The following is a 20,778-nucleotide window of genomic DNA, read 5'->3' as shown; positions in this document are numbered from 1 at the left end:
CTTCGTCTCACTTGACCCCGTCCCGCCTGTCGCACGTGTCTTCGTCTCACTTGACCTTGTGTCTCAGTCGGCTTCATCTCGCCTGGTCCCGTCTCGCGTCTGACAACTTGACTTGGAGCTTGTATGGTCGCTTGAAGCTGCGCTGCTGCCAGCGAACCCGCGGCCACTTGCTGTTGCCCGATATAAGTGGGCGACCGGCCTGCAAGTTTGTCGCAGGAAGTGCGACTCGTCGCGGTGGCTTTTCCACTAGATTCAGGTACACTAGTCGATTGTTGACGTAGGCGAGCATCATTCTCACGTTGAACCTTCTGGGCCAGGGCGCACTTCTGCAGATAGCGGACGTGACGTTGCGCAACTGGTCCTCGAACGCGGCCAAATGGGCATTCGTGCTCTGCGCGATGCCCTCACCCTCTGCCTTCACTTCCTCGGTTACCGCCAACACAGCAGCGGTGGCGGCGTCCAGGGCCGCACTCGGCAATGGCGCTTCGGGGGGAATAAGTGTACCGCGCCCCATCTCGGGTGCGGGCACTGACGATGGCACTGGGGACTGCTCTACCTTCACCGCGGCAGCAACCCGAGCTTCACCAACTTCGGCGTTGCGACGGCGGGACTCACGTTCGGCGGCAAGGGCTTCTTCGCTCCTTTGAAGACGATCCATGAGGGAAGCGGTCTGCTGCTGGTTGTCTAGGCGAATGCCACGCAACTCGGCCGCCATGTCGGCGCGTACATGGTTGAGGGTGGCCTCTTGCTGCCTCATCATGACCAGGGCGACCTCGGACGCGCCGGAACGCGACGACGTCAAGGACGACACACGAGAGGAGATTCCTGACATCGAAGAGTTGGACGACGCAGATTTCGCGGCGGACTTCCAGGATCGCGATGACTTCCCAGAATGCACGGACTTCTGTGGTTTCTTCTCAGACTCCGGGTCCGCGACCTTTGTCGAAGTGGCTTGGGTCCGTGGCATAGCACTTGATGTGGAGACGCCAAGGTTCATGCCGGCTGCGGGTGTGGTGGAAGACACGAAGCTTGGAGGAGGCAACGACGTTGGATGCAACCCGGGAGCAGGTTGCGTCGAGTGTTCTGGCTGGAGACTTGCGCTGCTCTCTGATGACTCGCGCAGCGGTACATGCGCGGGCGATTCCTGAGGGGGCTGCAGCGAAGGCGCAGGGCGTGCTGAAACCGGCACTGGATACTGCACAGCACCTGCCGAGACACCGAAACCCGGGTCGGCAGCTGCTGCAACCGTGCTCTCCTGCGCAATCATTACCATCGCCATCGGGCTTGTTCCAGGCATATGACCCAAGGCACTGCCAGCCATGTAGTCCGCGGCGGACAAGAACGACGATCCTGAGGAGCTGTGCCCCGACAGGTCTGTTCCTTCAGCGGCCGCGTTCATCGGCTCGTCAGAAGCACCACTTGGTCCCACCAGACTAGGAACTGAGTCCACACTAGCCATCAGCTCAAGCCTTGGAGCTCTAGGGACTAGGCTCTGAGTCCAAGGCACGACGTTCTGGGGTACCGATGGTTGGGGCACCAGACTCTGGGACGACGATGTCGGAGGCATCAGGGAACTGGGCGGAGATCGCTCAGATCCTAAGGCCGCACGCTTGGGCGCCGGTTGTCCAGACGCGCTTGAAGTAGGACTTCTTCTTCTGGTCCGTCTGATCCTCAAGCGGAGCAACAATTCTTCGCCAAGCAGTTCCACGGCGTCGTCCGTCATTAGGACGTCTCCATCGGCATCTGTCGGGGGACTTGTACTTCGCTCGGATAGTTGCACAGCTGGGAGAGGCTCCAGCGGCTGTCGGATGTGAAACCCTACGCCATCCATCAGCTTGTTCCACTCAAGACTCTCAACTGCGAGTCTGAGTTGAACTACTTCAACACCTCGGCGGATCAGATTCTCAGACACCTCGGACACCGCGCGGACTTCACTCCACGTAGGAATCACATTGCGGAACTCGAAGCCGGCCTCCATTAACATGGTCTGGAGCACAGCGACGCATGCAGCAGCCGGAAGCAACTTGGGCGATATGGTGACAGCCTTCATGTCCGAGACCAGTGGTTGCCGTCTGCGTTTGGCGGACAGCGCTTTAATCCAGGACTCGGAAGACCGTCCAGCGTTCACACGACCCAAGTATTTCCCAGTCTCGAATGCAGCGAAGACCCAAGCCTCCATGTCGTACTCTTCTTCTCCCTCGTCGTAGACGACGTCGACTGGAGAGATGACTTCCCCTGGAAGAGAGCTCCAGCAGCTCAGTTGTTCGGCTCCATACGCTCGGGCTTTGTCGTCAGCAAGACAGTTTACGTCGGATCCTGGGGTTTCACTCGTGCCCCGTGGAATCAGCGGAAGCGGATCTTGGAACGTCGAGTGCAGCGTGGTTGGCAGTTCAGGTCCGAAGACACGAGTGCCAGGAGCAGGCCCAAGACGTAGTGGTGCGCCGGAATCCGGGACCCTCGTCTCGCGCCACCCTCGCAGCGCCACATGATCACGTTTTCCAAGAGCGCTTGCAGCCGCAGGGCTCAGCGCCAACTCCGTCGGCAGACGTGCTGCTTGAGCGTCGGAACCACGGTCTAGGGGCCGTCCAGGGCTGGACTGCACAGAACGGGGAACCATCACTTGAGAAGCTCGTCTTGGCGTCGAATGGGTCGATGTCGGGCGCGCTGGTTCGGCCAGCGCCAGTTGTTGTTCGGTCTCCGTCGACATCGCAGGATCTTGTCCGGGCCCCGGCGGCGGGACAGGGAGTTGCAGCGGTCTTGACGCTCGTTGATCACCTTGACCGCGTCCACGACCTCGTCCGCGTCCTCCAGGACTCGAAGCAGGCACAATCGCGTCAGCGTTAGTAGGCATAACTCTCACAATGCACGTTCAATTTCCAACCCCTGATCCGGGCACGCGCACCAGCTGTCACGAGGCGATGCGGTGTTCTCTCCCAGAAAACAGTTATAGGCCCTCCTTGACAGACCTCAGGCTACTAGAGCTTTGGATCCGTCTCGGCTGGCACAGGGTGTGTGTTGTCCAGTACACGCTGTTGGTCAGGCGCACGATGTGTATCCCTTGGGTAGCGGTTCTTTTCACCAGGAGGTTAGTATCGACCCCGTGAATCAGACAGCTACGCCGGGCTAACGCTAGAACAATCCAACCCAATAGAGTTATACACGTTATACAATCACACAAATACTTATTTGCCCTCTCTTCTTTCTCTAGGCCCAAGGCTAAGGCCAAAACACAAGTCAACTGGTCCAAATCCAAGACACTTGATCAATCTTGGGGACGCGCACCACCTCTCAGAGAGAGAGGAAACGATCTACCCTGTCGCCAACTTCTTCAGTTCGACACAGGTCCAATAGACCGCAAATATACAACAAAGACGGTCTGCAATCCGCCAAATATACAGATATGGAATAGATATGATCACTTCCAGGCCGAAGCAGTGGATCACTTACCTAGAGTAGTTTGAATTTTGCCGTGGAGAATGGCCTTCCAGGCTGTGAAAGAAGCACTTGTGCCCTTCGAAGCAAAACGAACTCTGTTTGGTTAAAGGTCATATGCAGACGAAATCTTTCCTAAGCGACCCTTCGGAGACTGCGATCTTTCTGCGGAGTGTTGGTCTGGCCTTGAAGGCTCGCCAAACTGGATACCTTCTCGGAGTTGTTGGGTACACCTAGGATCTTGGAAGATGCCATAGTGAAACCAAGTGTTCTTGGGTTTGGAGCCTCGGAACGCCTCAAGCCGAGGTCGTTCTTGGAATTTTGTGGGAGGTAAGTCTGGGAACGCGAAGTCTGGGAATCGTTATTCCGGGAAAACAACGGGGAATCTGAGAAGTGCCTCAACTCCCAGGTTGTAAGCCAGAGTCGAGTTCCGCCGTACTTAGATATACTGGGGAGGATCGCTCGCATTCCGTTGCACTTCATGGAAAGGGATCAACTCGCCCACATTGATCTATCTTCCGGGATTCAGCGTCCATTCGCAGACATTACCCTTGTTTTTATAGGAGACTCCAAATCATCCAGTATCACCAAGCTCCACATCATTGGGACTTCCCAGGTTCATGTGAATTCACCCGAATTTAGGGATCAACACCGCGTCACACCAACGTGCTGAAGTTCAAGAATACGCCGCTTTACCTAAGAAAATGGGAGGACGTGCCAGCCCAGCGCCGCTGCTACGAATGTAAGTTGCCCGGTCATCTCAGGTATGCATCCCCGCGCCTTACTGGTCTGGAGTCCCAACATCAGCCAGCTAGTGCTGTAGTGTTGTCACGCCGTCATGAGAACTCGGCCATGTGGACCAGCCAAGGTCTCACGAGTACGCAGACGCCATACTTGACCGCCTCGTGCGCGCTAGAACGGTCCGTTTCGAGCAGCGCTTACTCCATCTTTACCAATAGCAGCAACGCACCGAGCAGCACGTTCAGGAAATACGACGAGATGTAAGTGGGCAAATTAGCTCGGCAATCACTGCTGCAGCCACGACGTTCCAGGAGCAACTAGAGGAACAAACGAAGAGAAGACTATGGCCAATCTTCTGAAGAATTTTGGTCTTGGGGGTCCAGCGCGCCAGAAGGGTGGGCCTCCAAACAAACCACTGGGACCATGTGGAGGTTTCGCTGGACAGGGTTAGTTGTGCTCCTCCTGCTTCTGCAGCTGGTCATGAATCTCCCGGCACTTGTCAATGCTGAAAGTCGTAACGCTGTTGTCGAGGCCGCTTCGAGCGGAGGTCTGGAATGGCCGAGAGATGGTGAAGCGTATCGTGATGAAGCGGATACTTCTAGTGGGACGGATGCATCGGTGTGAGAAGTGTCGCTGGGGACCGTACTACTTCGCGCCACTGTCGCGGTGGGCGGAAACACAGACCATGGAGACCCGTTCGATGTTCGTATCACAGTCCAAACGACCCGGAACGAAGTACAGTGTTGAGGAGCATTTTGCAGCAGGAACACTGCTCGGGCGATTACATTGGGGATGACGAGAGTGGGCACGAAATCGATGAAAGTGCGATACGTGTCTGTACTACCAATATCAACAAAAATTTGCGTAAGAAGATGAATGATGAGTTGGCTAGCTGGATGATTGCCAACAACCAAGACATCATGATTATCAGTGATCCAGCACTCCAGGACAGACGCGTTGAACAGGTGTGGGTGAGCACGACGGAGCCTCGCAAAGTGCCAGGGATACTGGTAATAGGCACGAAGTACATTGGAATGGCGTTGCAACGGGAACGCTGGGAAAATCGGCTGGTGAAAGACAGCATTTCGTACTCTCCAAGCTGCAGGTCGATGAGGGTCACCATACGCCTTGGACGAGCCCGCATGCTGTGGGTGATTGGTACATACATTCATCATTCACCTGATCAGCACGAGGAAGAAACCAGATCTGAATGGGAGTGGATCCAACGGCGAACAGCACTCGGGCGTGAAGCCAACGCAATTGTCATCCTAGGCGGCGACTTCAACACTTACCCAGACCCCGATCGCGACCGCCAAGGTAATGGTGAGCGCACGCGGTCGGCACAACGCATGAGTCAGTGCTTTGCCGACTGGGTGGGTGACCATGGACTTGTCTCGTCCTTTAAATGCAGACATCCAAACACGAACCGGTTTACGTACGCTCGTCAAGGCATCAAATCTGCTCTTGACGACATTTACATATCTGGAGAGCATGAATCGGTGGTGGTGAGAAGTGGGATTTGGCTCAACAGCATCCTTTGCAGTGACCACGTGGGAACTCCGTTTGCTGTTCTGCGCTGCGAAAGAGGGGCACAGATTCCAATTGGTCTACGTGGAGTAACTCCAATCAAGGTGGTCAATACGAGGACCTAAAGCATGGAGGAAATGGAGCAGTTCACACGTACCACCGACCAACTTCTGACTGAGAAAAAACTCACCCTGATTGATGATATTGCTGTAGAGAATAGCTCAGAGGAGGAGATCTTGCAATGGCTTGAGCATGCCATTGAAAATATGAACGAGTGCTTAAGCACCAGCGCGGTTAAGTTGTGGGGTGTCACGAATCAGTCGAAGCGCCAACTCGCTAGATCTGTCTGTATCAAAGCCAGCAACTGTTGTACCGCCCAACTCAGACAGGTGAAGGTGCTACTTCACCTTCCGGACACTGGAGTGGAGGAAATTCAAGCTGCTATGACCGCGATTATGTGGCCACGCTGGGTGTTGAATCCCAACCATCTTGTTGCTGACTGCGCGCACTTTCAGCCAACCCAGAGGTTACTCGCAGAGTTTCAGAGGGTGCCGCAAACGAGAGACCTTTGTTCGTGGAAGAACTGGACTTCTGCTGTATACGGCCGATGGCGGAAAGTGATGCGTACACGGCGAAACTGGCGCCAGACCCAACGTCGATTGAGAATGCAGGAGCAGCGACAGCAATGGTTCAGTGGGGGTGGAATTAAACGCTTCTTAGACAGCTCACTAAGACGCGCAGCGCCACCCGTAACGATTCGAAGTGCACTTGTATCGGACCAGACTGGTAAACGTTATACTGAAGACACGGATGAGGTGCAGATGAATTGACGAAACTACTTGATAACTGGATTCCTCCGGAAGAAAAGACAGAGCGCCCACGCTTCCTGGACACGTTGGCTCCTGAAGATGCAGGTAGCCTACCCCAGTTTGCTCGGGACTGGATCCTGCCGGATATTGAGCGAGGAGGTCGCTTTGCTCAGCACTGGGGGCAATGATAATACTAAATGGGAGAACTATTCGTACACCAGCGAGATGCAAACTGAAATTGATCGGCAGCTCAAGCAGCATGTGGCGCCAGGGTACGGCGGAATTTCGCAAGAAATGTGGATAGCTGCCCCAGCGGTGATTAGAAACCGAGAACGTAGGGTGATTGAACTTATTCTTCGCACAGGAAAAGCACCTCCGACCCTTCGCCGGAAACAAATGATCTTCCTCCCGAAGGCTGCTACAGTCGATCCTACACTCAATAATACGAAAGGCTTGCCGCTATGGCGTCCGATCACGGTACAATCTGCGTTGAAAAGTCGACTATTCCTGGTGGTCAAACGCTATGTAGAACCAGGGATACCGATCAGCAAGATGCAGCACGGTTTCCAGCGAGACCGTACCGTAATTGATGCAGCGCTACTGGTTACGCTCTTACTGGAGTGATGCAGAACCCATTAATTCTAGTTTCGAAAGATTGCTTGAAGTGCTTCGATCGGATTCCACGGTGGTGTATGGACTTGATTTACCGAGGCATCGGAGTCCCGGCGAAACCAAGAAATCTCATGATTGATCTGCTAGGTGATGGCATAATTGATGTGCGCACCGCGTTTGGGTGGATATCAACTGGACCGCGTGAATTCGGAATAGGGCAAGGTTCAATACTTTCGATTCTGCACATAGCGTGTTATATGGACTGCCTGCAAGAACAATTGGCGGACTGTCCTGACCCTGTTGAAGTTCGACACCACCAAACCGGAGGAGGCATAGAGATCAGTAGCACGCTCTTTGTCGATGACCAACTTGATATCACCACCTCGCTCCGTGGAATTCAAGCTAGAGCCAAGACGACAAATATCTTTACGGGCAAAGCGGGTACTGGAGGCGTGTTTGGTGCGGAGAAATCATTCATGATGTACCTAACTTCGAATAATGAGCACTTTGATGCCGTACAGCTAAATGACGGCTTAGGAATTCCACGGGGGGTGAAGGTTGTTTCTCCGGAGGAAGGTTTTAAGCATCTAGGGGTCTATCATGGTGGTGATAACCTTTGGGAGGCCACGATTACACCTACCTGGGTCCGTCTCACAGAAGAAGCTGATCGAATCGTCCGGCAGAAACTTTCACTCGTGCAATTTCGATATATTGTGAACTCAGTCTGGATTCCCCGTTTACGATATCGTATGGTGCTTGGGGGGGGGGGGGGGGGGCATTGGGGTAGCGGGGAGTATTATCAGGCAAGTTGCTCGGTCAGTGTTACGCCTCCCACATTCCACTCCTAGATCGGTTTATTATGATAAATTCAACAGCCTCGGATTGTTGAGTTGCGAACTCGACGCCAATGCCCACCGCTACAACGAAGCTGTTCGAATACTGAACTCTGCCGATCTACCGGTCTATCATTTGCTTGTCGAGTCACCAGAGATGTACCAGGTGAACGCCGGACTTACGGAGAATCCGCTTAGTGCACCTATCAAACCCCCAGTACAGGTTACGACGTGGGCAGGGCGCATAATACGCTTCGCAGCGGCAATGACCCCACCACTAAAGCTTGATTGTAAATGGAAGCAGCCACCCGCCGCACTCGCCAAACGTTCTAATGATCGACCATTACTCCACTACACGCGGCAGGAGCTGCGACCAAAGCTGGTAGCTATTAATTGGAACACGGACTATAAGCTGCAGTACGTTGGGGACATTGTTACAGACTGTGGAACGCGGCTACCTCCACGGGTTCAACTCCAACATAAAGGGATGTGGCACGGAGCCAAGCGGGCACGGGTTGACGAGCTTTACTCCGAATGGAAAGAGCAGCTCGCAAAAGGTGGGTCATTGGACTTGCGTGAACCGGTGGGATGCAAGAAAGTACCACCAGGTCTACTAGTGCCATACCAGTTGCGCATTGGTGTAGAGGAATGGATTGTCGCTGTTAAAATGGACACATCAGGCCCGGAACCTACGATCGATCACTACGAATTAGGGCATCGAGATATCGGAGAGATTAAGCAACACCAACTGGGTACGATCATTCCAGTTCGGTGGTGGCGCGAGTTACGTCGGGGGAGTGATATATGGGTTGAACGTACACACCTGAGAGACGTTGCTGAATTTGAAGCCGTGTGTGTGCGTGTGATACCTACCTATCTGCCAACGCGACGGAACTGCCGTCAACGAATCATTCTGTGGAGTGATACGTCAGTCAACGGAGTTAGCGGGCTTAACGACAAGCGGCTTTTGAAACGAAGCGCTGGCAAGAAGTAGAATCCGCTATGAATCTACACTACGAACAGGCCGTCCACTACAGCTAGAGACTGCATGTACGGAGTGCGGTAAGCACCGCGGTGAACAATAGTGCGGAGAGTGTGGGAAATGGCACCACCCTAACTGCGTACCAGTTTGTGGAGGTCGGCGGAGCGAGGAAGGGGTACGCGACCAATGCGTAAAATTTGCCTGGAAACCGGGGGACGCAGCTGTCACTGTGCAAGCAGGGGATGGTAGTGTCATTGATGCCAATACCCAACGGTCCCGTGGGGGGTGGGCGATGCAAGCCGCTGTGGGCCACTCGGTGTTGGGGCAGCTTTGCATTCACAGACAGGATATCACATCAACGCGGTGTGAACTTCACGCGCTATTGGCAGAGCTCAGTCTCTATGGCGATGCTGGTGAACAAGTGTGTGATAATAAGAGCGCTATCGGTATCATTGCGAAAGCACGGGCGTATGCCAAGGGGCAACTACCGCAAATTAAATTCCGGGATCCTCATCGTATGGAGATTAAGTCGCTGAGTCATGCAATGCGCGACGCGGGTACTTTCAATGCACGGTGGGTCCGATCGCATATGGAAAATGAATTTACAGTAGACTCGCAACTCCGTGGTCACCGACAGTCCCTAGCATGCGTGGATGCAGCAGCGAAGGAGAGCCATAGCTACGTGATGCAGAGATCGTACTCATCGTGGCTCGTATTCGACGATTTCCTACTGATAGATGAGGAGGGCAGACCTGTCTTGGGCAACACATTGAGCTTTTTGTATGATCAAGCATATGCTGCGCAAGCCGGTCGGTGGATTGATAAACAGCGACAGAAACCTCCTATTCGGCACACACTGTCCGACGACGAGCTTCCCATGATTTATAACGATGGTTGGTCGGATGAGCTACGGCGATTTTACTGGAGGGCGCGCATGAATCTTCTCCATACCAATGCAGTGAAGCATCGCTTTGATGTGAGGTGGTCCGATACCTGTATTGCGTGCAATAATGGAAACCCTGATACTCAAGATCACCGATTACCGATTGGGACTCGGGGATGAGGTGTGCCGTGAGGTAATCGTACTGGATGAAATGCTCAATGCCGCGTACTATCAGGTGGGCAGCCAATGTATGCTACCGGACCAGTGTGTCTTGCCGCCAAGTGTCGGCCATTCCATTGCCGTAGACCTGGGAGTCAACCAGCGCGGGTTGTGGTCGTCTGATGACCGCATTTCAACTTTGTGGCGGCCCATGGTCCAATTGCAAGATAATCTATGGGTCAATGCCCAGTGGCTAGAGTGGCCCGGGGATCCCGGAGTACTGTTACACGACCAGAGGTTTGTACGATTGGTACAGTCCGAACTGTATGAACAGCGCCAGAGAAGTATAGGCTTGGGTGGAGGAATTCTCCCGGTGACTTTGGTGGAGGTGCTTGGTTTATGTAGGGTGTTATCACACATCGCTTACGCAATGGACTCCCGGGTGGGCTGGAGCAACGTTTGAGCACAACATCGACAATGCTAATCTTCAAGGGTTGCAAGGACTGACCCCAGACTCTGATATAGGCACGTGGTGGGTCGACGACGTTTCTCATGTTCACCCGGAAGCGTGGTGGGACGACTTCCAACACCACGTTGATAGGCATCTTACCGCAGGCGACCCTGTGTATTGGTTTGCCACGTATTTGGGCTCCCCAGGTCACATGAGACTGGAGGCTTTTGGGTGTGTGTGGATTCTGCGGATTTCCAAAGATGAGTTACGGATGAGAACAGGAAGCAGCATTGTTCAATCGCGACATCTACCCGTATTTGCCGATGTTTTCACGTCTAATAAGGGCGTGATACTGGTGGGTGTTCTAGCGAGAGAGGATCAGGTCCAGACCATCGCAAGTCAGTCAATACCAAAATGGCTGCACGCGCTATCCCAAAGCTTCACGAACGCGTGGCTCCTACCAGACTGGCGCGATATGGGCGGAGCTACCAAGCAGTGGTGTCATCCGGTGTTTGGGCGGATCTACGCGGAGAGCAGCTCCATGGAACACCCTCGTTGGTGGGTCAAAGTGAGACACCAACTTGATTGCTGTGGCCTGACGGTGTACGACGCGCCTGTGGGATGGAGACGCTACCCAACCATGACGATCCGTAGTCGGACGTGGGCAGAAGCAATAAGTTTCACTAAACAAGGGGCAGTGGCACTTCACAAGCTCTTCTTCCGGACCATTTGGATCACATTACGAGACTATTGGAAGCATACATGTGCCAGCAACGAAGAAACAGTACAACATGACCGTCAAGCGCTATTGCGTGATGTCAACGCAGGCATCAAGTCACGCCGAGTACAATGGGCCCGGTGGGCTCAAGAATCGTTTAGCAGCAAGCTGGCCGACCGTAAGGAAACACTGATACGACGCAGAGACCGGTGGCACAGCAAGCGAGCACGGGCATTTGAAGAAGAGGGTGATGAGAACGGGATGTAGTTTGCAGATGCATATTAGTACACATTACTTGCATAATAGGATGTAGGGGATAGTGCACGCTCGTGGGCGCCTACCGCGGACTCGTATCCTAGAGATCTAGCGATGCGACCACCGTAGGCGGAGATGCAGCAGTGCGCGTCTCCGGGAGTAGGTAGCCGACTAAACCGCAACAAATTCAAATTCAAATAATGGGCCAATTCCTTGGAAGTGGGTGCTTCAACACAGGGAAAAAGGTCTTATTCAAACGAGCGATGCTGGTGTCACCGTCGAGTTGAGCTGATTGGTTTGGCGACAGACACGAGGTTGGGCATCTTCGGCTAAGAGTGATTGGGTTGAGCAAATTGGCATGTAAAAAATGCAGCCTGCATCTAGACAAGTCATGTTGGTCATCTTCAGCTAAGCTTGATCAATTATGGCGCAAATTGATACGCCTTCAGCGAAGCCATGACGCTCTCATGTTGTACTAGAGCGTCCGTAAGTGTTTGAGTGCAGGTTTTGGTCAATAATAAACGATTAATATCAACCTTTGGTAAAACAAATGTGCATAATTATCGACGGGTACCCGATTCCGGCAGTATTTTCATGTTACAAATGTGCGATGCAATATGTATTACAGAGAGTAGCGGCAATATGAAAGGGTTCAACGATTAAAGTACTGAAGGTATATACAATAATCAAGTCAAATCAAATCTTGCGGAGCTTTAAAGGTATTGACTTTACGAAATAAATGAAACACGTTAGGTACGTTATTACTAGCCCGATTGACGATGGACTTCGACGCTACAGGGCCTGTAGTACAGGCTGGTCGTACTCGTCTTCCTGAGGCGCACGACCTTCAAATACACTGGCTGCGACTCACTACGACGCCCTGCTTGTCCGTGGCCACCGCACATTACTGTAGCTAGTCTTCGGAGTCCAGGCTCGACGTTGACCGACACCTGTTGCAATGAAAGAAACTTCATCCAAATGTCAAAGATGGGCGCAGTCTTCCTGTACTACCTTCTAGCGACGAAACAAAGCTGTATATAATCATCAATTAGCATAATGAACCTGGTAGAAAGTAAACGCAATATTTAAACGTACGTTTTCGAGCGCGTGGTAGTGACCGTAGACCCAGCCAAGTTCTTCGAACGCACAATGGCGTTACCACTGTTGAATACGATTCGAACGGGAATGCCACGTTGGCCGGGCTCCGTTATTTCACGATGATTTTCGATATTTGTGCAACAACATATTGCGTACTCGACTTGCTCCCATACCTAACCCAATAGTGAGTCAATTTCAGACTTGTGAACAGCTGCAATACCATGCCGCGTGCGCGAGACAGAAGCATCACCGTGCTCACCCTTCTGCAACAACTCGTATCGAACTAAGTTAGCTCCAAGTTTCCGCTCAACAATTTTGAGGCGACTGGGGCACATAGCATGCGAGCGACATTTGAACTCAGTCCCAGTGACATTTTTGGAGGTGTACCGAGTTTTGTAGGTGTATTCAAACTCATTGTGCTGCTGTAGTGCCACGGTCGCCTCCTGTAGCGAATCGTAGAACCCCATCGACACATACTTCGCTACGGTAGCCTCCACCAACTCTAAAGCACCGTGATCTACACCCACGTTGATCTCAACTTCGTCGTAGTCCCCAAAATCTAGCTGCTGGCAAATCGAGTCCAGTTGCTCATCCTCATCAGCGCTGTCACCAACGTTGTCCTCCACGTAGCGTGCGTTCCCCGTTGTAGCTGAGCTAGTGCAAGGCACGGCCGCGGAAGCGCTACCTTCCATGATGCCTCAGGCTCGAAAGTGAGACCTGGAGAAGACAACAGCTTTGTAACCACTGGACTACTGCGCATCTAAATATACACACAAAAATAAATTCCGATATGACTCGACGTATGAAGGGCATCACGTTGATAATGTAGTATCAGCATATCTTGGCCATAGAAATATACTACAACGCAAACACTCCGGCTGTCATTCGACTACATGGTGTAGTGCGATGTGACAGATAATCCAGGAGGCTCATTCATCGTATCTGTTGCGCATTTTCATCACGGAAAACCTGTTAACCTGCAGGCGCTCATGATCTTCCTTAGTGGCAGTTTGCGGGCAATGTGGGTGAGAAAGTAAGTGTGACGGGAGCACTGGGGCGCTGAAGCACAACGGTCGTTGATGCACACGCAGTGGTTGAGCCACTGCGTGTACACAGACTCCGTCCTTGGAGTTTGAAAAATGCGCGGGAACCTTGCTGCTTTGTGTGCCACATCACTTTGATAAACTCAGTACCTAAACAGAGGTCCTGTGTAATTCAATATTTATGTGTTGTCAGAACTATAAGTTGTTGACCCTTTCTTATTGCCGTTACTCTCTGTACTACTACATGTAGCTCGAAAGCATAGCATTAAAGGAAACACGAGAAGATCAGAGCGATGGCAGCAAATACAGTCGATCCTACTGAGGCAGACTGCGATGTGATGGCGGACGAAAAGTCGTGTTGTTCTTGGGCATCGCACGCATCGCACAGAACAGTAGCTCCGTTTGTAGCGTCCGCGAGGGCCGACTCAGTGACAGCGCAGACTGTGCAAGAGTTGCCGACGCAATTGTAGAGGCACGTGCACTCGCCATTGAAACAGCCGGCGTTGTCTCCATCGCCACAGTCGACCTCGTCACACTCCGTGCCAGCACAGTACTTGCCGTCCGCGTCGTCGTCACATGCACAGGTACTGTTACCCAAGCACGTCCCCATGTCGTTACAGGCTCCAGTGTCGCCCTCGGAGCAGATCTCGCACTGGGGTCCGCTCCATCCCGAGTAGCAAATGCACTTGCCACCTTCACACCCGCCATTTCCAGCACAAGTCTTGGTACACTTGGCGTAAATAGCGACGATATCCTCAACGCTGGTCGTAGGCAGCGACTCCAACAGCGCAACGCGTTCGTCGATGGCCGTAACCCAGTCGTCCTTCACAAAGCCGCCAGTATCAGCAGACTGGGGGTTAAAAGCCCAGTAGAACGACCCAATGGATTTCTCCTCGAGATACGCCGACACAGCATTGGCCCATTGTTTGTTCTTGTCCTTCATATGAGCACCCCACGATCCGACCACCACTGCTTGACCGGTTTCCTTGGGCACGAAGCCAAAGTATTCGTCCCAGAGATCCGGCATGTTGTCCGGGAAGTTGGAGTCGCTCCACCACGGCGCCTTGTAGTCAACACCCGGCGAGATCAAGTGGGGGCTGTACACCAGCCGCTCCATGTTGCTGAGCTTGACGGGGTACTTCTTGGCTCCCTGTAGAGATCCCCCGGCCTGCCCCCACTCCAAGCTCACACCCTTAATATTCGTCTGCACGCCCTCCACAAAGATCAACAGCCTCGGACACTTCTTGAGCACGGCGTTGCCGATCTTGGCCGCCTGCAGGTTCCAGTCCGTGTCTTCGTCTCCTTTTCCCCACGTGGCCTTGCCCTTGGGCTCGTTCTTGATGTCCATGGCGAACACGTTCCAGGCGCCCGGGTCGTCGCAGTACCTCGTGGCCAGTTTCTGCAGGGCCGGAGTGATGTCGTCGGGCACTGCGATGTCCGGGAAGTCGGGCTCGGACGCCTCGATGCGGTGGCTGTCGAACATGATGAGGATGTTGCGCTTGCGCGCCTCCCGCACGATCACGTCCAGCACCTCGAGGTACGACTTGCCCGCCAGCGAGGGGCTGCCCCCGGTCTGCGTGCTCTTGACCGTCGGGTCGTCCATGACCGAGTCCATGGCCAACGGCAGCCGCAGCGCGTTGATGTCGTACGTGGTGAAGAGGTCCATGGCGTCGCCGATGGACGTGGCGGACGGCCACAAGCCCTGCACCACGAGCTCGATGGTCTCTACAGAGCATTGTCACGGTCAGTATACTAGGGGGTTTGTATTGGGATTGGGATTGCAGTGGACGCACCGGCGCCGAACCAGTTGATGCCCTTGATGTGGAACGTCTCGTTGTCGGCCTTGAGCTCGCCGTCCACGGAGCGGAAGTCGATGAAGCTGCTGCCGGCATCGCAGCGCGTGACTAGGGCGGAGGCGGCGGCCAGAAGCCCCAGGAGCCGGCCGCACAGCGTCATGGGCAAGAGGGGGCTCGAGGTGCGGAGAGGAGTGGGGGAGTGGGGGGACGCCTTACACTCTTGTGCTTGACCGTTGCGGGTGCAAGCTTCGACCGTTGCGGCGATTGAACGACGGATTGGGTTAAATTGTAGCGGATTAGTGTAATTATGGGGATTTACGCCTTTTCGAGCCAGATAAAGTGAAAACAGACGACTACTGTAACGGACCCCGTTGGCTTGAGCGAGGTGAGGAGAGGCTGTCGCGGACGGCTGCTTGCAGTTTGTTCCCTCTGTGGGGAAGCGGATTAAAATCATTTACTTAAGTAGTTACATGTAGTACTTGTGTGCTGCTTTGGTGGCAGCGAGCGTCCATGATCGAGGTGGTCTGAGGTTGTGCGGCGAAGGAAGGAGGTGATTCCGGGAGAAACAGCAAAGAGCAAGACGAATAGGCCTTGGTCGTTGGGTGGAGAGTTTGGTTGCTGGATATGCATGGACCAAGTTGAAGTGAACAGCGTGTCGGTGGAGTAGTGCAAGAACGTTTGCTCATGAATGCTGAGATAGCAGGCAAGTATCCAGAGACCAAAGCAGGTGCATGCACACCGTGTTGTAGTGATCAACAGATTTTCGCGCTCTGTACCTAGCATTTTGTGCCCACTTAACTCCATTCCGATCCCCACTAACGAAAACGCCGTGAAGAAACCAAGTTGTCCGCATCATGGCTACAGACGGCGAAATAGAGAACGCCAACAAGCTCATTCTGGTCTCTAACTGCGGAGATCTCGATGGTATCAAGAAAGCTTTGACGAAAGCGGTCGACATTAATGCGGTGGATGCCAGTGGGTTATCTGCGCTCTACGCTGCTGTCGAAAAGGGAAACCTGGACGTCGTTCATCTTCTACTGCAGAACGGAGCGGACATCAACTTCACGACTTCAAACGGTACGACTCTTCTCATCTGCGCGGCTAGGAAAGGGTTCGTGGATATCGTTCGACTCCTGCTGGAGAATGGGGCGAACCTCGACAAGGCCGACGAAGAGGAAGACACACCGTTGATTATCGCCGCAGTAGGAGGTAAAGTCGACGTCGTGCATCTCCTATTGAATAGTGGAGACAATGTTAAGAAGACGAGCGAGGACGGCAACACACCCCTAATCTGTGCGGCTAAGAGCGGTCATTTGGGTGTTATCAAGCTTCTGCTCGAGAAGGGAGCGGATATCCACCACACCAATGAGTAATACTCATTGAGTACGGATCGACTGCTTTCCTTTGGGCTGCAGACCGCGGACACTTGGACGTTGTGGAGTTTCTAGTGGAGAATGGAGCTGTGGTTGATCAAGCTACCAACTACGGAGTCACACCGCTCATGGACGCTGCTTCGAATGGCCATGGCGCTGTCGCAAGGTTTCTTTTGGAGAAGGGGGCGGCTGTCGACAAAGTCGACGAGGAGACTCCCTTCTCCGAACCGAGATCAACACGAGCCCCTCCGTCTAGAAGCCGTCGTGCGATATTGGTGTAGCCCTTTCCAGCTGCGAAAATGAGTGGGGTAGTCCCCTGAGGTCGGGGGCGTCAACCGTTGCCCCTCCGTTTAGTAAAACCAGGACAACTTCATCCTGACCCGCTTCAACTGCACACGACAGAGCTGTGCGTTTGACGCCGCTGATGGGTGCTGCCTCGAACGACCACGTCGAGACAATGAAGCTTTGGTTGGCCAAGGGAGCTGACATCAAGAGAGCCGACAGTGACGGATACCCCGCTTTGAATTGGGCTGCTGAACACGGACAAGTCGATGCTGCGCGCTATTTGTTGGCGAATGGAGCTGAGCTCGATCTGCCAGTAAACTCAGGAGCGACCCCATTCATCAGTGCCTGTATCCACGGACGAGTTGATGTCGCTCGATTCTTGCTGGAAAGTGGTGCAGACATTGAGAAACGAGATCGGAATGGACTCACAGCACTAGCTTGTGCTGCTCAGAATGGCCACGCTGCTGTTATGCGCCTTCTTGTTGATAATGGTGCCGACGTCGAGGCAGGAGAGTAACGTGGATACACCGTTCTGGGGCTTGCTACACAAAATGGACACAGCGAGGTTGTGCGTTTTCTCCTTGAAAAGGAAGTGTCTGTCAACAGCAGGGGTGGTAATGGCTCCACCGCGCTCATCTGGGCTGCCAATGAAGGGTTTGTGGACATCGCTCAGCTTCTGCTGGATATGGAGCAGTAATCGACCAAGCCGCGGACAAGGGAACGACTCCGCTGATAGCCGCCGCGCAGCACGGTCACCTGGCTATCGTCCGCCTGTTAGTGGAGAGAGGAGCTTCCATTGAGCTAACGAGGGGCGCAGGGTTCACAGCTCTCATCACTGCGGCATACGAAGGGCATTGTGGCACCGTAAGGTTTCTACTGGAGAAGGGGGCAGATACCAATAAGCAGTACGACAACGGCCACCGAGTGCTCGCTGGAGCGGCTCAGTATGGCCATCCCGATGTGGTCGAGGCTCTGCTACAGGGTGGAGCTGTCATTGACGCCGTGTCGGATGATGGGTCGACTGCACTGTTGATCGCTGCGATATTCGGACATCTGGATGTCGTCCGCACCCTCGTGAGTCATGGTGCAAGCATCGACCTCGCCGATTCATACGGGAATACTCCACTTATGGCGGCAGCTGAGAGCAAGCACGCTCCTGTGGTGGGTTTTCTTTTGGAGACTGGATCCTCCGTGAACGCTAAGACAGCCAACGGAGACATGGCGTTGGGCTTCGCTGTGTCAGGAGGAGACAGCGACTGTGTTCGATTGATCCTGGAGCACGGAGGACAAGTGGACGAAGTACTCCACACCGGCTGCCCTATTCTCTTAGCTGCACTCGCTACTGGGCAGTTGGAAACCTGCAGGCTGCTGCTGTCTAGAGCCAAAGATCCGAACGTCCAAGACGACAACGGAGACACGGCGCTGCACGAAGCCACGCTTCGTGGACAGACCGAGGCAGCGCGCTCGTTACTGGAGTTCAAAGCTGACGTCAACGTGGCGAGTAGCATTGGGTGGACGCACCTTATCATCGCGTCACAAAGGGGCCACACTGAGATCGCGACGCTCCTTCTGGACAACGGAGCCCAAGTAAACATGAAGACAAACGGCTCTGACGCTGGCCGCGGAAGAAGGTCACGTCGAAATCATCCGACTGTTGGTGAACCACGACGCAGACGTGAACGGGAAGGATGCGGACGATCAAACCGCAATAATGAAGGCTGAGTATAGAGGCCACGAAGCCAGTGTCCGCTTGCTTCGACAACGGCGCGGCGATCGATGTGGCCGATTGCTCAGGCCGAAATGCTGACGAGATAGCGCGCTTAAACTACCGATACGAGATCCAAGCCATTCTCCAGTCCCACCAAACCGAGCAGCCCACTCCAATGGAGTAAGTGAAGCTGCACTTTAGTAGCTCATGGAGCTGAGCTGTTTGTGCTTCCTGTCCTGTACGATTCTGGCCGCCTCCGGATTCCACAATAAATACTACTTCGTAGCTTTGTGCTGAGAAGGGATCGCTCCCTTTTAACGCTGTGAAAGAGCAAGTTCTTGGGGTGGTGAGCATCCGATGGCAGTCGGTGCCGACCAATGGTAGCGCGAGTACGCGGCAACTTCAATGTAAATCTTCAATTTTACACCATGTTTACCCAAAAACGTGTATGACACACCAATTCCTTTCCGATCGGTTGGTGGCCATCACAACGGTTGACGACCAAGTTGCAGCATGGCCGAGGTGTCCGTGTCCAAGGGCGAGAAGAAGCCGCAAGCCGAGGCCGCCGCCTCGTCCGACGCAGAGTCAGCCAGCGGCAGCGAGCAGAGCCAGAGCAGCAGCGGCGAGGAGGAGAATGAAGAGGAGCAGGACGTGGAGCCCCAGAGCTCCGACGACGAGGGCAATGAAGAGACCCACGACGCCGTGGGCTTCGGCGACGCCATGAGCAAGATCCTGGGCCAGAACGTGGCCGAGGACGCGCAGCCCATCCTGGCCAAGCGCACCACCGCGCGCATGCGCGAGATCCAGAGCGACAGGAAGGAGACCAAGACGGCGCGACTCAGCGCCGCCGAGAAGCGCGAGCGCGACCAGAACGATATGGCCGTGCCCGACCACACGACGGCTGTGCAGGACCGCGAGCTGCGCATGATCGCGACGAAAGGAGGTGCGTCCAAGCACCCCTTGTTGCGAGAGTGGGTAGGTGCTGACTTGTGTGGGTGCTTTTATTGCTAATTTGTTGTTAGTGGTGGCGCTGTTTAATGCCATCGAGAAGCACCAGCACCAGAGCGGCAAGAGGGAGGACAAGAACGACAAGAAGGTGAAGGAGATGTCCAAGGACAACTTCCTGGGGCTGCTCAAGGCGTCGCAGCAGAAGTCGACGTCGACGACGGACAGGTCTGCCGCTGCCGCCAAGAAGAGCTCGTGGTCCGTGGTGCAGGACGACTTCATGATGGGCGCCAAGCTCAAGGACTGGGACAACCAGCACGGCACGGAGGTGGGCCGCGTGCGGCAAACCGGCGACGCGGACGTGGAGGCGGCCGAGGACGTGGCCTGGAAACAGGCCGGAGACGCGCTGGACAGCGACGACGACGCGCCCGCAGACAGCAAAAAGACCGCCAAGCGACGGACATCGGCGGCCGCCAAGAAGAGCGGCGCCAAGAAGCCCAAGCGCTCGTAGAAGATCGCCCATGCCCTAGATTACACTACACCATGCACGTATCGAAAAGACTGCAGCGGTTGCACCATTGTCCACTATATCCCCTCGAAATACGAACCTTTGTTTGCATCTGCAACCTCTGCCACATACAAACATCAAGTTATATGTCACTAAAACCAAGTAGTCACAACCTGTCGCCCCGTCCGCCCATATCGAAGCCATCCAAACCGCGCCATAACTGCTGACGACGGACCCAAGCGCCGCCTCCAGGCGACCATGGTGCGGCTCGTGGAGTACCCGGAGAGCTCGGACGACGAGCGGGACACGCGCTCCGAGGACGGCAGCCCGTGGTCCGAGGTGGACGAGGCGCCCGCCAGCCCCTGCGACTCGTTCTCGTACCCCACGCGCAGCGAAGAAGAAGGAGAGGAAGAAGAAGAAGAAGAAGAAGAAGAGGAGGATGATGATGAGGACTATGCTCCTTCGGAGGTGGATTCGGCCACGAGTTCTGTGGACACGGACGACTTGGACCCGGACAACGAGATGGACGAGGAGCAGCCGCAGACGACGGACGAGAACGGTTCTCGTTCTTTCGACGAGCACTTGGAGAGTGGAGAAGAGTTGGAGGACGCGGACGTTGT

General features: G+C 54.3%; 7 protein-coding genes across 7 annotated transcripts; 4 read left to right on the top strand and 3 right to left on the bottom strand.

The window, feature by feature from the left end:
• Window positions 1–73: 73 nt before the first annotated feature.
• Window positions 74–2,050, bottom strand: PHYSODRAFT_252354 (hypothetical protein; the record flags this gene model as incomplete). Its single annotated transcript, XM_009537160.1, has 1 exon — window positions 74–2,050. One exon carries the CDS (start codon window positions 2,048–2,050, stop codon window positions 74–76), a length of 1,977 nt encoding a protein of 658 aa, XP_009535455.1.
• A 4,684-nt stretch (window positions 2,051–6,734) lies between these two features.
• PHYSODRAFT_318727 (hypothetical protein) lies at window positions 6,735–7,133 on the top strand (the record flags this gene model as incomplete). The annotated part of the gene is made up of 1 exon (XM_009537159.1): window positions 6,735–7,133. One exon carries the CDS (start codon window positions 6,735–6,737, stop codon window positions 7,131–7,133), a length of 399 nt encoding a protein of 132 aa, XP_009535454.1.
• Window positions 7,134–7,201: 68 nt separating this feature from the next.
• On the top strand, window positions 7,202–8,437 carry PHYSODRAFT_318726 (hypothetical protein; the record flags this gene model as incomplete). Its single annotated transcript, XM_009537158.1, has 3 exons — window positions 7,202–7,868; window positions 7,909–8,371; window positions 8,395–8,437. 3 exons carry the CDS (start codon window positions 7,202–7,204, stop codon window positions 8,435–8,437), a joined length of 1,173 nt encoding a protein of 390 aa, XP_009535453.1.
• Window positions 8,438–12,673: 4,236 nt separating this feature from the next.
• On the bottom strand, window positions 12,674–13,192 carry PHYSODRAFT_339248 (hypothetical protein; the record flags this gene model as incomplete). Its single annotated transcript, XM_009537157.1, has 1 exon — window positions 12,674–13,192. One exon carries the CDS (start codon window positions 13,190–13,192, stop codon window positions 12,674–12,676), a length of 519 nt encoding a protein of 172 aa, XP_009535452.1.
• Window positions 13,193–13,735: 543 nt separating this feature from the next.
• On the bottom strand, window positions 13,736–15,499 carry PHYSODRAFT_564714 (cellulase-9, endo-1,4-beta-glucanase; the record flags this gene model as incomplete). The annotated part of the gene is made up of 2 exons (XM_009537156.1): window positions 13,736–15,268; window positions 15,337–15,499. The coding sequence occupies 2 exons, from the start codon at window positions 15,497–15,499 to the stop codon at window positions 13,809–13,811; spliced, it is 1,623 nt and encodes a 540-aa protein (XP_009535451.1). The 3' UTR covers window positions 13,736–13,808.
• Window positions 15,500–17,142: 1,643 nt separating this feature from the next.
• On the top strand, window positions 17,143–17,421 carry PHYSODRAFT_409323 (hypothetical protein; the record flags this gene model as incomplete). Its single annotated transcript, XM_009537155.1, has 1 exon — window positions 17,143–17,421. A coding segment is annotated over one exon (279 nt), but the record flags the coding sequence as incomplete, so codon positions are not given.
• A 2,004-nt stretch (window positions 17,422–19,425) lies between these two features.
• On the top strand, window positions 19,426–20,161 carry PHYSODRAFT_525109 (hypothetical protein; the record flags this gene model as incomplete). The annotated part of the gene is made up of 2 exons (XM_009537154.1): window positions 19,426–19,648; window positions 19,728–20,161. 2 exons carry the CDS (start codon window positions 19,426–19,428, stop codon window positions 20,159–20,161), a joined length of 657 nt encoding a protein of 218 aa, XP_009535449.1.
• Window positions 20,162–20,778: the final 617 nt, after the last annotated feature.

Source organism: Phytophthora sojae (genome assembly GCF_000149755.1).
Source record: "Phytophthora sojae unplaced genomic scaffold PHYSOscaffold_10, whole genome shotgun sequence".
NCBI classification, from domain to species: Eukaryota; Oomycota; class Peronosporomycetes; order Peronosporales; family Peronosporaceae; genus Phytophthora; species Phytophthora sojae.
The sequence above is the reverse complement of the archived record's forward strand: the minus strand, read 5'-3'. Positions and strand labels throughout refer to the sequence as shown.